The 16749-nt window shown below is 37.1% G+C and overlaps 1 protein-coding gene across 4 annotated transcripts in view; it reads right to left on the bottom strand.

The window, feature by feature from the left end:
- Positions 1 to 13081: 13081 nt before the first annotated feature.
- NNT (nicotinamide nucleotide transhydrogenase) overlaps positions 13082 to 16749 on the bottom strand; it is a 38976-nt gene continuing 35308 nt past the window's right edge. For all 4 annotated transcript variants that reach the window (XM_027635298.1, XM_027635299.1, XM_027635301.1 and 1 more), the window contains 3 exons: positions 15591 to 15709; positions 14686 to 14801; positions 13082 to 13708 (listed from right to left, as the gene is read on the bottom strand). In XM_027635298.1, the coding sequence (XP_027491099.1) occupies positions 13559 to 13708; positions 14686 to 14801; positions 15591 to 15709 (385 nt within the window). In that variant the 3' untranslated portion in view covers positions 13082 to 13558. The remainder of the gene's footprint in view (positions 13709 to 14685; positions 14802 to 15590; positions 15710 to 16749) is intronic.

Below are 16749 nucleotides of genomic sequence, written 5' to 3'. Positions count from 1 at the left end.
TTTTTTTGGGTGGTACCAGTGGCAGAACTGTCTCATTATTTGCTGTAAAAAAAAAAAAAAAAAAGGAAAAAGAGAAAAAAGGGGTTTTCATAAATAGCCTATCAGGAGCCTAAAGTACACAGGCACACAAGTTTTAAAAAGAATGAACAAAACAAAGCCTATCTACCATTTTTAGATAGTTTTTGACATTACGCAGGTTGGAACGACTTTGTCTTTTCTCGTGTTTCAAAAGGAGGTCCACCATACACTGTAAAAGAATTAATCAATATATAACAGTGTGGAACACTACTGCATGTATTACTCATTTTGCCTCAGCTTGTTTGAAATGTTTGCACAAAAATGAACTCAAGTAGGTACTGTTTCATTTCATCACTTACTGTGTGTGCAACCTGACTGCAGTAAAATTTACAGCACTGAGCTTTTGTACGAGTAAAATACTACTGCCCTGAGAACCTGCTGTACTTCTGGTATCATTATATGCATGTGTTTCTGTTGGGATACTATCTATGACTTTACATAACCTGAATTTAAAGGTAGCAAATGCTTCCTTGAATTGCGTGTTTAATATTGTATATCAAACATAGGAAATAATTCTATGAAACTTGCAGAAGAATTCCTTTGGATGTAGCTGATACAATTCAAGCCAAGTAAACAACCTGAGATTCATCTGCCTGCATCTACTCATCTGTAATATAGAACTGGATAACTTCCCAAAACAAGAAGACCTACAGGGCTCCTAGAGAAGTACATCAATAAAAATATCCAACAAGGTCTCCCTCAGTTATGAAGCAAAGCAAGGAAGAAGTGGAAGCTTCAGAACACACTAACCCTGCCACCTCCTCTTTGCTCCTCTTCCTGAAATTCCTCATCACGTGAAGTAGAAACTTGCACTAAAAACCAACCAACCAACCAACCAAAAACAAAGAACCACCTTGCTTGTGGTGAAATCCACACGGCTCAGAGGAGAAAAGGCAAATGGGGAAACAGAATGTGAAGCCATAATACATTAGTCACTAACTACCCACAGCAGCCCTCTGTTGTCCTCCTCAAATGTGAAAAGAAACACCAACTAAATACTAATGACAAACTGTGGCAAACAGCTTCTTCTGAAAGCGGGGATGGAGATCTAGCACATGAAAGCTACCTCCATGGACAGCTGTGTCCCTCCCTATCTGAATTCCATTGGGAGCATTTGAAATAGCATGGTATAGCTGTTAGAAGAAAAAAATACATTGAAGTGCACAACAATAAGTTAAAGCTGAACTTTTTATTTCCTTTCTTTTTTTCCAGTCCGCACATGCGTGTGATTACAAAAGGTCCCCTCATATTTTTAATTAAAATATTCAGTGCCAGAAAGCAGCTTACAAACTCCTACAGCTCTTGTAAGCTGTAACACAGTCCTTTAGGGCATCATTTACCAAATTTGACCAATATGTTTAACTGTTAAAAAAAAATTAGCAAAGGTTTGTATTATACACTGCTTGAATTGTATGTAGTTAAGAGTAAACAAGCTCTGTTGTTTCCATTGGTATCTAATATGGTATTGTAACAACCAGACAGGGGCAATCTTTGCTGTTGGGAAATTGATACTACATAGAGAAATGAAAAACTGGGACTTCAAACCTCACTGTAGAGTTTTCAGAACATAACTGAGGACACAAAACTGCTTTCTAAAAGATGTGACCAGAAACCAGACATAAAAAACACACAAGTGACTAAAAGACTCTTGGTAAGAGACCATTTTTTAACAAAATAACCTGTAGAATTGCTAGCTGGCAGCTACCTGAGACTCTCTATCATGCAGTGATCCTTGAGTTTTAATAGCAGATGACATCAGACATGGAAAACACAAATAGAAGGGAGAAAAATACTGTTCCAGTTTTAAACACATGAGATATTTGATATATTACTGTAAAAACGAAAAAGTTTTCCAAAGCACTAAATAAAACTTCAAGATAGCAATTTACCACAAATAGCTGAAAAAACAATAAAAACTTACAAATACAATCATATTAAAAATGTATTAATGTACTCTACAAAGACACTATCACTTCAGTGTTTGTGTCATAAGTTTCAGGGAAATGACAAGTAGGAAATTTTTAACAATAATTGCGAGGTTTTAGATTGGATCCACCCTTGAACTTTGATTCTTCAAGTCAAATGCACAGAATTTTGTAAGATGCAGCAATATGTATTTTCATTTTGAACAAAAAGTTGTGGTTAGAAATAAAAATCAGAATTGATTTTTTGCTGGATGATTTTTTAAATGTTGTTTCCCAGATGACGGAATAGTTCTGTTTGAGTGTTTGGTTTTTATTTGCAAGAATGCAATAACACTTCAGAACAACTCAGTTCACATGAGGAAAACATGCTCAGTCTGAAGTCATTTGAAGAAGCAGATCCCACTTCACTAAGGACAAGTGTTATTCTACATCCTAAATACCAGTAAAATGTTAAGAGCTGACACCTAGCCAGGAAGCATTCTGACACTACAGAAGGTCTGTATTGGTATAACTCACTCACTATGGGACATTATACATACATACATATATATATACACACACAGCTTATATTATGCAATCTGTATCTTTTATATTTATTTTACATGTCTTTATACTACATTTGGCTAATATATTCAGAACATTATTTATATTTTCTTATTTTACATACTTACTGGAAAGATGAAAACTTAGCCAGTAAAAGAAGTGATGGGACATTGTGCTCTGGCTGAGGGTTACCAGCATGTGCATTGACACCTAAGTCTACACAGACTTACCACAGTTCTCTTTGGATTAGTCAGGAGAAGGCCCTTCACCCTTTTATTCCAGTCTTTTGATAATGCCGTCAGAGAGATGCTGCCATTAGGACTGGTGAAATAGACAGGTTGTACATACAGACACAATTCTGTTTGCACAGCATGTGACCAGATCAAGTGCAACTACATAAGCCAATAGATGGAAGAACAGTTAATATTTGACTGGTTGACACTGCCCAGACATTTTTTTCCAAGACATGAATTTCCTTAGCTAGATATTCTGCAGCAAATGGTCACTACCTCAAGAATAGAATACTACCTATTGGGTTTTGCTCCTTCCTATCTTTTCTCTATCTTTTTTTTCTGCTTTATTTTTTTTCTGCACCCTTCCTTTTTCTGACTCTGTTGTATCTTTCTCTACACCCACATTTTCATCTTTAAGGCAAACCTACAAATCCACAGAAGATGAAAAGCAGTGTTGTGAAAACCACATCTCTGTTGACTTAATTCATAGTGCAAGATGATGTCAATGCTACAAATGGGATGGTGACCAGCACGGTAGTGGCAAAAATGGAACCTTCCTGGTGGTTGCCTCATGGTTCCACATTATAGGAAAAGCCATCATCCAAACCCCGGTTAAGAAGCTTTATAGGGTAACATAGGCAAAAGTCAGCTGGAAGGTAACAAGACATCACTTCAACTTAAGCTCTCTTGACTTTCAGGTGAAAAAGAATGAGGCGGAGAAAGAAAAATTCTGCTGTTCATGCTCACCCAGGCACCATTTCCATGTTCACAACAGACATGCAAACTATTGTCTCTGATGCCAGAATAATAACTTCTTAGATGTATTTATGTGGAACAAGTGACATCCAGTGGTCGATACACTCAATTACCACTAAACTTCCAAGCCAGGTGCTCCAGCATCCAATCTTTCTCCTTCCCTTGTTCTGCTCCCTGTTTACTCCAAGAGCCCAAAGCAAGTCACTCAGTTTTTCTGTATGAGAAGAACTACCTCAGGACACTCACTAAAAAAATCACATGGGAGACTGACACAAGGATTAGGGAGGCAGAGAGGAAGCCCAGATCACACTTCAGTGAGACTTTTGATCTTTAGGTTTGCAGTGGAATTTGATGGCAAGGCCACTTACGTTGATGTTTGTTTTAACCCTCAAAAAAGGAAAATGTAATTTGCTACCTGTCTGTGATATACAACAATTCTCAAAGCGCTGCATAGAATACTCTCAAAAAGCACAGCTGAACAGCTGAATTGAGAAGGTGTATTTAGAAACTGTTTCTGAAAAATCCCAGGAAGACTCTGGAACAAAGGAAAACAGGAACACAGAAGCAGCACTAAGCATTTTTCCTGGGTAATATTGTGTACTTTCATACTTACAAACTACATTCAACCTCATTTTTATGAGCTCAAAAATCAAGCCTTTGCGTGGTAACTATCTCAAAAGAGAGTTACATAAAGACCTAGGAAATCATTTATCTGTTTTTACTGAACACTACTCACAATAATATCACATGGGCAGAATTTATACACCAGGGGAAAGAGGGATGGGCTGATCTTCAACCCAGACACTCTGGAATGATCCCAAGAAAATGGGATCTCCTATGACAGTCACAAGCACAAGGCCCAGTCACAGCATCGGGGACTTGTTAGACCTTGATGTTGTTCTTACCACCAGAACGCACCATAAAAGGACACAGCACAGAAAAGATTCTCAGGTCCCGTCAAAAGGCAGCCACTGACCATTTCTGACACGAAAACTACTATACATGGCACTTAGGGACATGGATTAGTGATGATTAGTAATGATCCAGTTAAGCAATGAGACAGTGCTATAAGCTATGTAATTCTGCAAGAGACTAATGTATTTTACTTAACTTTAGACTTTGATGTCTGCAAGACACCAAAGGCTAGAAAACACAAAACAGTATGTAAAAAATGTTGCCCTTTTTTTCCATCTTGAAGTATCCTCTATACCTATTTACCATACATGCACATATGATTTTATTTGCTGTTGCTTACTTACAGTAATATGATTCATTTTTTCTATGTTAATAGAAACGTGCATTCCATTTTAAATTCTTATCTAAGAGTTTTCAATACTTTAGCATTCAAAATAAAATTAACAAACTGCTGCTAGAGAAAAAGGAAAATAGGCAGTCATTTAGGAATAAATGCCAGAAAAAACACACTAGATAGATTTAATATTAATACTTAATAATTTTAGATGCCACAGTAATAGGAAATTTTACAAGGTACAGGTTTGCCTGACATACCACGGAAAGCAAGTTTTGTAAGAATAATGTAAGACCTAACAATATAACTGGGAGAAGGACTAGATAGTATTTCAAGCTAACGCACACTTCAAAGCTAAGTTACAAGGCCATTTCTGACTAGAAGAATAAAATGAGGTCTGAAAAAAATGTGCCTATTCTTCTCCCAACTACAGCAGTTGCCTAACAAAGGATGTCAACTCTCCCTTTCATTTTTAGTCTGTTATGACAACAACAGACCACCAAACAATAGCAACAACCAACCACCAAGAGGCAAAGGTCTTTTTCAGAAGACAATGTCATAGCTGCTCCATTACACATTCGGCACGAGGTTATTTCTCAGTGGTAAGCCAAAGAGCCCTGACCTTGAGATTTCTGGAAAAAGGTTTAAAAAACCCTCTCTAAATATGCAACCAGGCACCAGCATATGTAAAAGCCTTAGATATTTGAGCAAAATGTGTTTGTATTGATACGTATCAGGTGAAACCTACATTTTGACAACTCATATTTACATATTCTAACACACATACAAACAGAGCTTTACCTCCACAGTATTTATTTCTACAGGGTTTTAATAAACAATGGCAAAACATTAGCCTTAAAAGGTCTTCTTATTTTGTGGGAACTCACATTCCACATCCTGAACACTGACATAGTCATTGGGGTGACAAAGATCATAAGTCCTCTTGTAAAGTAGTACTCCCATCACAGGACAGTCATGAGGCACAGTGGGACTCCCCTTCTCAGACTATCAAACCTTATCTATTATTAAGGTCCTTTTTTTTCAACCATCCTTTATTTTGGGTCTCACAAACATACTTTCTACACAAGAAATACAGTCCAGTAAGGGGACGATGGTTTACCTATGCTTCAATCAGAAAACATTAATTTCATGTTTCAAAGATAAAAATCTCAACATTTACATTTCTTAAATGCCTCCATTTTGACAGCTTCTGAATACCGAAATAAATCACAAATAATTCCTATTAGGAGCATGGAAATTTTTGGATACAGCATCAGATGCAGGCTGGATAAAGTATATTCTTGTGTCTTTTACTTTGTTGAAACTTCAATACACAAACACTAAAATTTTTGGGAAAAAAAAGATGCTTTAGATACTCAACTCCTATTTGTCTCTATTCCCTTCCTATTATATTTGTATTCAACACAATTTAATTGTTTGCAAAGCATGATAATTCTTTTAATTCTTTTCCACATTTCCATTCCTACAAACTATGGCCACCTCCTCCAATAAAAATGTAGACAATCAAGAAAATTACCAAAACAAATTTTCACCCACAAAAACAACCTATTAAAAGTTATAGTGCAAGACCATCAGAATAATTCCCAGGGCAATTACAACTATTTTTAAAAGCACAAGCCATGAGGGAAGCAATCTTTGGAGATAAGTAGACAAAAGGGAGTTGATACTAACTCTGCTTGGAACTGGAAAAATATTCACGAATTTTAACTCTGGCAGAATGCTTCGGTATTTTTTGCAAAGAGCTTAAGTCTAAGGTATAGTAAACCTTATGTCAAACTGATCAAAATCTGAGCTACTTCCCTGTCCCAACTTTGTAATGTATTAGGTAAATTTGGATGAGAGTCAAATCAGTGTATTTTGAAGACAGAATAAAAAAGATACTGATTGAAAACTATGACTCAAATACTAACTTCTGCACCTCACTGACATGCTTTTTTGAGGAAAAAAAAAAGGCATTGCCTGCTGGAACAACCCTAACAAAACATCCTCTTAAATACATGCCTTCCAAATACTCGAACTTACTCTAAATTAAATAAGACAGGTAGGCTAAAAAGTTTTTACAGCTATTTGGAGAAATTACATTATTTGTGGAAGGCTTTGCTACAGGTTTATGAAGATCTAATGATAGAAATACCACTCTACAAACAGAAGAGCAACATGGGAGCAGTCTGTAGACTACATGTGTTCCAGGTTCTGGTTGCCAAAGATCCAGCTTTCTTCTTTTTCTTTTTAAGAGCTGATGACTTTGAGGACAATTATTTTGAGAAGAATGCTTGCACTGAAACAATGTGTTGCTAAGCCTACTACCTACTTTAAGAAATGGCTGCTGTTTGTAAGCCATTGTACATTTTCTGAGAGGGAAGGGTATCACACCCCTCCAAACACTCAGATTTAACTGTTCAGCCCAAAGCCACAGAGCTGGTGCCTGAATAGAGTGAAAGAGAATTGACTGTTACAAAAGTCAAACTCACACATTCTTGAAAATTTTCTCATTTCTCATGTCATTGACAAAACACATAAAATTTCAGATGTCTCCTTATTCAGAGGGACACACTGCAATTCATTAGGGAGACCAATCCAGCATATCTGCAGGACAACCAAAGCAAGGTTTTTTATGTCCAGTGTTACATTGCTTATTACACTGAGGTCTTCAAATTGTATTTTGGTCTTCACTGTCACCTCAGCTTCATCCCAACATTGTTTTGCTTAACCCTTTAATAAAAATAATTTTAATAAATCTGAAAAATTGCAACATATGTGTAACATGAAGATTACAGTAATCCCCAAGTAACACAATACACTAGGGTATGTTTCCACACTAAAACTGAAGTTTCTCACTCATATCATCTCCCATCAGGCCATGTTCATTCTGTTCAGACGTCTAATGAACATAAGGGATTTACAACTAACTTAAAGAACAAATGAGCCATAGAATGGTTTGGGTTGGAAGGGACCTTAAAGATCACCTAGTTCTAACCCCTGGCCACGGGCAGAGACACCTTCCACTACACCAGGTCACTCAAAGTCCCATTCAGCGTGGCCTTGAACACTTTCAGGGATGGGGGATCCATAACTTCTTCGGGCAACCTGTTCCAGTGCCTCACCATCACCACAGTAAAGACAAATGAGACAGATTTGTATTTGAAAACAAATGTTAGAGCAGGAGAGTAACATTTTAGAACCAACCACAATGGTTGGTCCAGCAGAGATGCAAAGCTCCCTCTCTTTTCCTCTAAGATCAGTTCCATAAAAAACATGCAAAGGTGACTAGTTTCCAAGGTGGACAACAGAAACTAGATCCCTTAGTGAGAGTTAGCATTTAAATACCAAATGCCATAATAATTTCACACAAAACAAAAAAAGGAACAAGTAGGTAAAAAGGCAACAGATGCTTCTTGCTACCTTGCCCTGCAGAAAAAGAAACGGTTCTGAGGTCTACAGTTGAAGTTCAGCAGCTCCATGGAAAAACTTAACACTTTTCACAGATCAAACAGGCCACGTATAAAGTGTGGTTTATGATATCTCTGAAAACTTAAAAAAAGAAGTCAGTGTCACATCAGGAATGTAACATGAAAATTATAGCTATGCTTAGCACATTGGATTTGTTGGTTACACGTCTCTGTTTTTAAAATTCAAATATAATTCAGTCCTCAAATTATATGGTTCACTAAACTAACATTCATAGACATGTTTGGGGACAAAATGGTGATGAAAAATAAGAATGGTTGATGTGCCTATAAATTAAGAGACTTTATGTTTTGTGTCCGTACATTAACAAATCCACCATAAAACTCTTGAAAACTGGAGTTCATTGTACCATGGCCTGTAACAGTGAGCTTCTGAGAGTGTAGAATCAGAAAACCAAACGTTTTTTCCTACCACATCTGTAATATTTTAATAGGGGTAATAGGCAACTGCTAGTTATTACTGCCATGAGACAGCTTTAACATCTGCTTGAGCTTTTTATGTTCACTAGCTGTTAGTTTCCATTCTGCTATGGATTTTTTAAATTATAGGTTAGACTGACCATGTAATAGAATAACTTAATTTCATGCTGTGCTAGAGTTCAACCTCAATCTTCTTTCAGAAGACACTTCTTACTGAGCGTGAAGCCCCTTTAGCCCTTCTGTCCTCCAGTTCCTTTGTTGCTTCCTTCCTTTAATGGGGAAATGGCTGGACAATAACCGGTTTTATGGGTTTTGTCAAGTTGGGGCAGGAAAAGAAGGTCAGGATAGACACAGGGCCTCTTCCCAGTCTCACATCTAATTGCAAAACATCACACTTAGTAAATGTCATACTCAGCACATGTAACAGAACTCCATCAGGTATAACATTATTTTTAAAGCCATATCATATGTGAGGTAAAGGTCTGATCTCTGCAGCATGACTATTTTAATTCTCTCACACACAATTTCCTTCCCCCTTGTCTGACCCACTTTGACTCTGTTATCAAAACGAATAACAGACATATTTTGTACCTCGTTCACATAACATTCTAATAAGAGTTGCAGTTGCTAAATAAGGTTTGATGGCTATTTTCTATATCCTTGTCAAACTGAAACTGCTTTGCAGAAGTCTACAGAGTTCAAAAAAGTGTCAAGAGGTGTGAATTTAAAAATTGATGATGTAGAATTCAGAAAGCCATTTCTCTAACAAGTGTGCAAAAATTGTTATTAATATATAATTTATATATGCTGTGCAGAAAATTGGACTCTGGAGTGCCAGGTGTCAGAGTGATGTACTGGGCTACATGCAGTCTTGCAGTATACAGGGAAAAATAAAACTGATGAGCTGTCATTAAGGGAAGAACACAAACTTCCTAAGCACGTGTTCTGCTAAAGAGTACAATCCCTCTCATTCTCAGGGAAAATCTGTCTCCAGGCAAAAGTGAAATAGAGAAAGCAGAATAGTTACATTTCCTCTACCACTTTTTTCTGTTCGCTGTCTCCTCATTAGCTAACATTCCTCACTACCTTTGCAACTGCAGAAAAAGCTCTTTCCTTACAAGTCATTAGCTTGATCACGCTGGTAAAAGGGCTATAAATTAGTCCCTTAATTTCTCAAGTAATACCTTCACCTAATGTTTCAGGATTGTTTATGCTTCTCCAAAACATCACCTTTTTAGAAATTGGAGCTTTGATTATTATTAAGACCATTTATGAAAATGTCTAAGTACATATCTTCCTTTCAGGAAGAACCAGGTATCACATTAGCCTAAAACAGTAACATAATACATCCTTTGGGCAGCTACAGAGCAGTCACATTATGCAAGCTACTACGATTTGTAAATATTTATTTTTCAACATTGATGGAACAATACTCATTGCAAGTCTTATGAAATGAGTATCTCAACTGCACTGCTCAGGTACAGATTAGTAGATCACATTATTGAAACCTTGTCATTTTGTAACTCAGTAAAATTCCCCTACTTACAAAAAATTTCAAAGCCAATTTAACAGCGCAAAAACAAACTTTGTACTTCTTAGGACAGAAAGTAAGCAGCATGCTTGCTAGAAATAGCACATTTTACATATTTAAATTTCTCAGTCACTGGCTCAAGAAGGGTAGGACAATGGCAAAAGACAGTTGGTTTTAGTTCTGTTTTCATTGCAGCCTCCTCATACACACCCTCCATTTCCCTCCCTTTCAGTCATCTCTGATGTTCAGTACGGTTTGCCTAAGATAGGAACACCAGGTGGGTATTGCAAGAGGAACTGTCTGGATGATTGCACAATTGATTGTTGTGCAGTCAATTGGATGATTGCAGAGATAGGGGAGCTGAGATGCTTACACTGACTTTGGAGCATGTCAGCCTGTAAAAGGGTATGAAATGTTGACGGAGACTGAACAAGTAGGCAAACTAGTCTTGCAAGGTTGCAGGCAGTTTCATCAAAGGAAATTCTAATTACAATTAAAAAGGAAATTCTAATTACAATTTAAAAAAATAATCCATTCCCAACTGGAAGAATCAAACACTGCAATGACAGTGAGGCTGTGACATCTCCACCAGGATGTTCAAATCAAAGTCTACAGCAATCTGATCAAACTGGATCTGTTTTCAGATACAGTTACCTATTCAGGAAACACAACAGGAGAGAACAGAAGCAGTGATCAACAGAGAAAAATAACTGACTTTTTATTAGCACTTCAACAATTACCTGGTGTTCCACGGTAAAGCACATTTTAAAGGTAACATTGTACTTCTGATCCAAGGTAATAGTGTGGGGGTTTTTCCAAATACAAAGTAAACTGTTCCCCCTCCCTTGTTATTTGCTATTTTTTAAAGAAAAGCTTGGTCTTTTATTAGCTACCCATAGGCAGAGACATGATGCATACTGCAGTTAGATACCGCAACATGACAAAAATGAATACTTTAGGATTTTAGATCCCTTCAAATCTCCCTTTTTTCTTTTTTCTTCTTAGTTGTGAGGGAGAGAGATAGAGGATTACTTCCTTGTCTTTCTTCTTCTTCCATTTCCCTTCCATTCCAGGTTTGCAGACCTGAAGGAAAAACTGAATACAACGAAATCAAGAGGCCATAGGTGCTACATTCAAATATAGCTGCCATGATGTTTTAAATAAAAATTACAAGTCTTTTTCTGCAGTATACAACATATTAATGCTTGCATGATAACTTTTATGTCAAATTATATAAAAGAGATCTGCAAAAAGGGTAGATCTTTTGTATATTGCTACATTTCTTAATGCATTACCTATTCAAAGTCTGTGTTTTAGGTGATCTTCACATAAAAACAGAGGTAGCCAAGAAGAAATACAGTATTTTATATGAGGTCTCTATGCATGGTGTAATGAAAAAAATGTTTTTTCTATCAAGCAAGACAGATTAATTTCAAGACTTACTCCATAATAGTTTGTCTTCCCCAGGTATGAATGCTTTCTAACACAAGCACAGATAGTTCTATTTAGCCTTCATCACCATGGACAGTTGTCACATCATTAGGAAAACATTATGGATATACGACAAATTCATTTTATGAGGCAAATATTTGAGTTTCACTCAACTATACTTAATATAATAAAAGCAAAACAGCAATCCATGTCATAATTTAACTTTGCTGGACTTATGCTGGGAATTTAACAGTGCTTTTAATTAGATTAGTGAGACTAATCAAACACACTGGATTTTAAGTTTAGTATGTTTCCGTGCTGTCCAAACAATAGTTCATTTATTTAGAAAAAAATCTAATAAACTCCACCATCTTAAATACAGAATGGTTTGGGTTGGAAGGGACCTTAAAGATCATCTAGTTCCAAACTTCCTGCCATGGGCAGGGAAACTTGCACTAGATCACGTTACCTGTCAGCCTGGCCTTGAACACTTCCAGGGATGGGGAGTCGACAACTTCTCTGAGCAACCTTTTCTAGTCCCTCGCCAGCCTTACAGGGAAGAATTTCTTCCTAATACCTAATCTAAACCTACTCTCTTTTAGTGTGCAGCCATTCCCCCTTGTCCTATCACTATCAGCCCTTGTGAAAAGTCCCTCTCCATTTTTCTTATGGACCTCTTTTTAGGTACTGGAAGGAGATCTAAGGTTTCCCCAGAGCCTTCTCTTCTCCAGGTTGAACAACTCCAGCCCTCTCAGTCTGTCTTCATAGGAGAGGTGCTCAGGCCCTGTGATCAACTTAGTGTCTCTTCTCTGCACTTGTGCTAACAGGTCAACATAGTTCTTGTTCTGGGGCCCCAGCTGCTCAACAGAACAAGAGACTCCAGGTGGGGTCTCACAATAGCAGAGTAGAGAGGGAGAGTTCAAAAGTGTTTCTTCCAGCATTACAAAAATGTTAATTGAGAAAACATCACTAAATTTTGAAGTAGTAAATACAATAAAAATTCTCAGTGAACAAACTGAAACACTGTGGTCCAAATTCTGTGAACAGATCAGGTATGCAAGATGTTCTCTCTGTGCAGACCTGGACTTGTATTTTTTTCTCAGACACTTAAAAAGGTAACGACTGGAAAAGATGGAGAATTGAGCAGTTGCTTAAAATAGTTAAGCCATGCAAGTAAACGTACATTTCCTTGTCAGACTTGAAGATTACTTGGCAAGTGCCTGAAATCCTGTGTTTCATTTAACATAAATGTGCACCATAAAAAAATTGGAACAGTATTTTAAAGAAAAGTAACTTTCCTAAAATGTTCCTGATTCACAGCATCCACACAATCCCCAAAACAAAAAGAGTGTAATGCTTAGAATTTCAAATTCTGTAAGCATCTATTTTATGCTAGAACATCCTGAGTTCAAAGGGACATGCAAGGATTTACTTCTGCTTGCATCTGTTTGAAATTTATTTTTAAGTTTTGATAAAATCAACAGTTGTTTTGTCCATACCAGCCAAAATACCGCTTTGATGATAAGACTGAATACAGTTTTGGCACAGCATTTTTTAGTGAATTTCCATGACAGAAGTACAGACAGTAAGAAGGAGGAAGTCAGTAACTACTTAAAGATGACTGAGTTATTAGTTCCTTCTTGTAACAGCAAAATGTTAACCTTAAAATGCACATTTCCATTTTTTAATGCATTGCCTTACTGGAGATTTAGTTTGAAGGGCTAATCTGCCCATCTTTTTTATAAAAGTCTATATCCCCTGACCAAACTACATCTCCTAGGAGTCAATGCAGTCTTCTCCAAAAGCCAGCTGCCTTATAACAATGAGAGATTCTTCTACCTCTTGTTTTCCATGACCTCTGTGACAAAACTGTGGTTGCAAACAAACAGAATACAAATCAGTATTTAGCTTTGATACGATTCCCTGACTTTCGCTTGCAGGGCATCACAAGTCTTCTTGGCATCTCCCAGCAACATGGCAGTATTGGGTTTGTAGAAGATTGGATTGTCCACTGCTGCATAACCAACTCCCAGAGATCTCTTCATTACAATGACCTGCACATAAAGAGCTCATATTTGAAACAGCAAAAAACAACCACCATCCTCCCTCAAGCAAACACCATAAAAAGCCAGCTTCCACAAACAAAGGAAGAGGAACAGACATCCCTAGTCAAAACCAGATGCTCACTGCTATAAGCTGTATTTCATATTTTAATATAGCAGACAAATTGATATCCAAATCAGTTTCAAAAACATGTTAACCATGGCACCTTCAGCAGAGGAACTGTAAAGCTCTACCAACTTTAACTACATTCGTGTTTATTTCTCAAATTGCAACACATATCTACAAACACTGCTGATAAATATATGTGTCTATGGCTGAGTACATGAACAGCTAACCTACAGAAGAATTGAGGGTACAGTTGGGTTCAGAAAAAGATATTAAAGGTTTCACATCAAAGAACACAAGTCTATGTACTTTGGATCAGATGACACTGCTTTAAGGAACAAAACTTGTCAGTTCAACCTGGACAGACTAAGCTCCCTACTCAACTCAGTCACTCACTGTTTTGGGTTTTTGTGGTTTGGGTTGTTTGGGGGGTTTTTTTGGAGGGGTTGTTTTTTAATTATTATTTGTTATTTAGGCATATTATCCATTCTTGTATTTCTACCTCAATATTAAAGTTGTCAATCAAATTTCCTATAAACCTAAAAAAACAGGTATTTGTATAAAATGCTTCAGGGCTGCAGGTGAGCAGGACATTATGTATTCTGATGACATATTCTAGTAGCAGTACTTTCATTGGTCTTTTCTATTGCAGTTGTCAGTAGTCTCGCTAAAGCACTTGATGATTATTATAAAATCATGAGCAGTGCATCACACTTGCAAAGCACTGACTGCTTTGCTGGACAACTCAGAGAAAAGCTTTTCATGGAAACCAGAACATGGGGAGAATCTTTTTAGCTTATCCACCATGTTTGTAAAGGTATGCTACCTAAGGTAGGTCCTAACACAACTCTCTTAATCTCACCTGTTTGGACTTCCAGACCTCAAGAACTGGCATTCCAGCTATGATAGAGTTTGGATCTTCCTGAGCTGCTGAATTAACTGTATCATTTGCACCAATTACAAGGACCAAGTCAGTTTCTGCAGCAAGACAAAGAAAATAACACTGATGAAAAATTATCTGAAATCTGAACACGGAGGCTGATGCACATTTCTGTGTTAATTCTGATCTTTACAGGCAGAAGAACCCATAATGGTTAAGTATTCTACAAAAATTTATGAGGACACCATTCACACAAATATTTTATAAACTTATCAGACAAATTATATGTGAGAGTTCAAGTGTGCTCCCAGCTACCTCCAGCAAACTGCAAGCATCCACAAGCCAATTCCAAGGGACTCATTAGACCACCGGGCCACACAAAAATTTATATCCTTTAATATTTAAATGCGTTTGTATACACACATAGTATCATCACTTTCAAATTTTTGGTGCCTGGCTTTTCCTTTGAATAGGTAAAAACCTTTTATCAGCAACCTTCTGATTTTTAAATAAAGATGTAAAAAAACAAAAGGTTGCCAGCACAATGCTATACAGGTTTGCAAGATATGAGAGGATCAAGTCATCCACAACACCTGACCTAAAGAAGCAACAACAGTTTTCCTCTACAAGGATTGGGGCAGTAACAGAGATAATAATGACCCAGTATTTGTCATTTACTTCACAGCTACAAGCAATTAAAAAACAAAATGCACCCTCCTTACAAAAAAAAGAAAGACAGACCTCTTGTCCTCTACAATGCCATCACCAGAGGCACAAAGTGAAACTGAATGGCCTGAGATTTTCTATTTTTAAAATCCTTGTGCGATACAAAACCAAAATCAAATACATCATCCAATCTACTGGAAACTTATGGCTCACATGCTAACCTGGGAAGTCTTCATTGATCTCATCCATTTCCAGTACAATATCATAGGGAACACCAGCCTCTGCTAGTAGTACATTCAGCTGACCAGGCATACGGCCAGCCACAGGGTGAATACCAAACCTGAAAGGGAAGAAAGTCCAACTCTGTTAATAAATACAGACTGCTCTGTTTCATACAGTAAAACTGTCACCAGTGACCTACAAGGCTGAGAAGTTCTTACATATGAGCACACACATGAATTAATAAAATAAAATAAAACGGTTAAACCTTAACAGTTCACTTTTCAAGCAGTACCATATTTAAAACCTTGTGACAGATACTTTTGGACTTTTACAAATAAGCCTTTTAGCTGCAAAACTGCCACCCACATTAACATGGTTTGTAGATCCCTTACATCACTCCAGACTAAATAAAATCACCACAGTGTAATACTCTTCAAGAAAAAGACAAAAGGCCGTGCTGCCTTTCTGAAGCAAAACCACTCCTAGACCTAGAAATGCCCTTGGCAAATGATCTTTATTGACTCAGGTGTCTCTAGAGTATGTATTGTTACTGCAGTCTAGCACTCCAATCCAACAGAAAAGTCAGCAAGTACAAGACAATGTTTTGCTGAATTAGGTTAACATGCCACTTTCTTCTCACTATTGACCTTAGGAGAAAAAGAAAAGGGTAAAAAAAAAAGGAGGGGGAGTGAGAAGGTGGAGAGCTAAGAAACTGTAAAAGCTTAAGTATAACCATTTAAAAAAATGTTTTCAGAACAGCTCAAAAACAACTTAGATAAAGGACACTGCTTATGAATTAATAAAACTTCAGATAGACAACACTGTGGCAAGCCAGGGTTGCTCATGCATGCATATCATTCTTGTAAGGAAAAAGTCAGAATGAAGATGTTAAACTGATTTAGCTGCAACTATCAAAGCCATATTTGGTTAGAAACAAATCTATTTTGTGTTGGCATATTATACTCTTCAGGTCATCTACTGGCCCTTATAAGCAAGGCAAATCCATGTCTACTGTCCTGTGCACTTTCTGTCTTTCCAGCTCTGGAGCTATCACCAGATGTATACTGACTTCAAGCACACCAGAAGTGCATCAGATGAATGTTGTAGGGGACTGAAGATAAATATTCAATGAGGAAGCCTATACGTCCTTTGAAAGAG

The sequence above is a fragment of the Corapipo altera genome, unplaced genomic scaffold (assembly GCF_003945725.1).
Source record: "Corapipo altera isolate COAL_440 unplaced genomic scaffold, ASM394572v1 61411, whole genome shotgun sequence".
NCBI lineage: Eukaryota > Metazoa > Chordata > Aves > Passeriformes > Pipridae > Corapipo > Corapipo altera.
The sequence above is the reverse complement of the archived record's forward strand: the minus strand, read 5'-3'. Positions and strand labels throughout refer to the sequence as shown.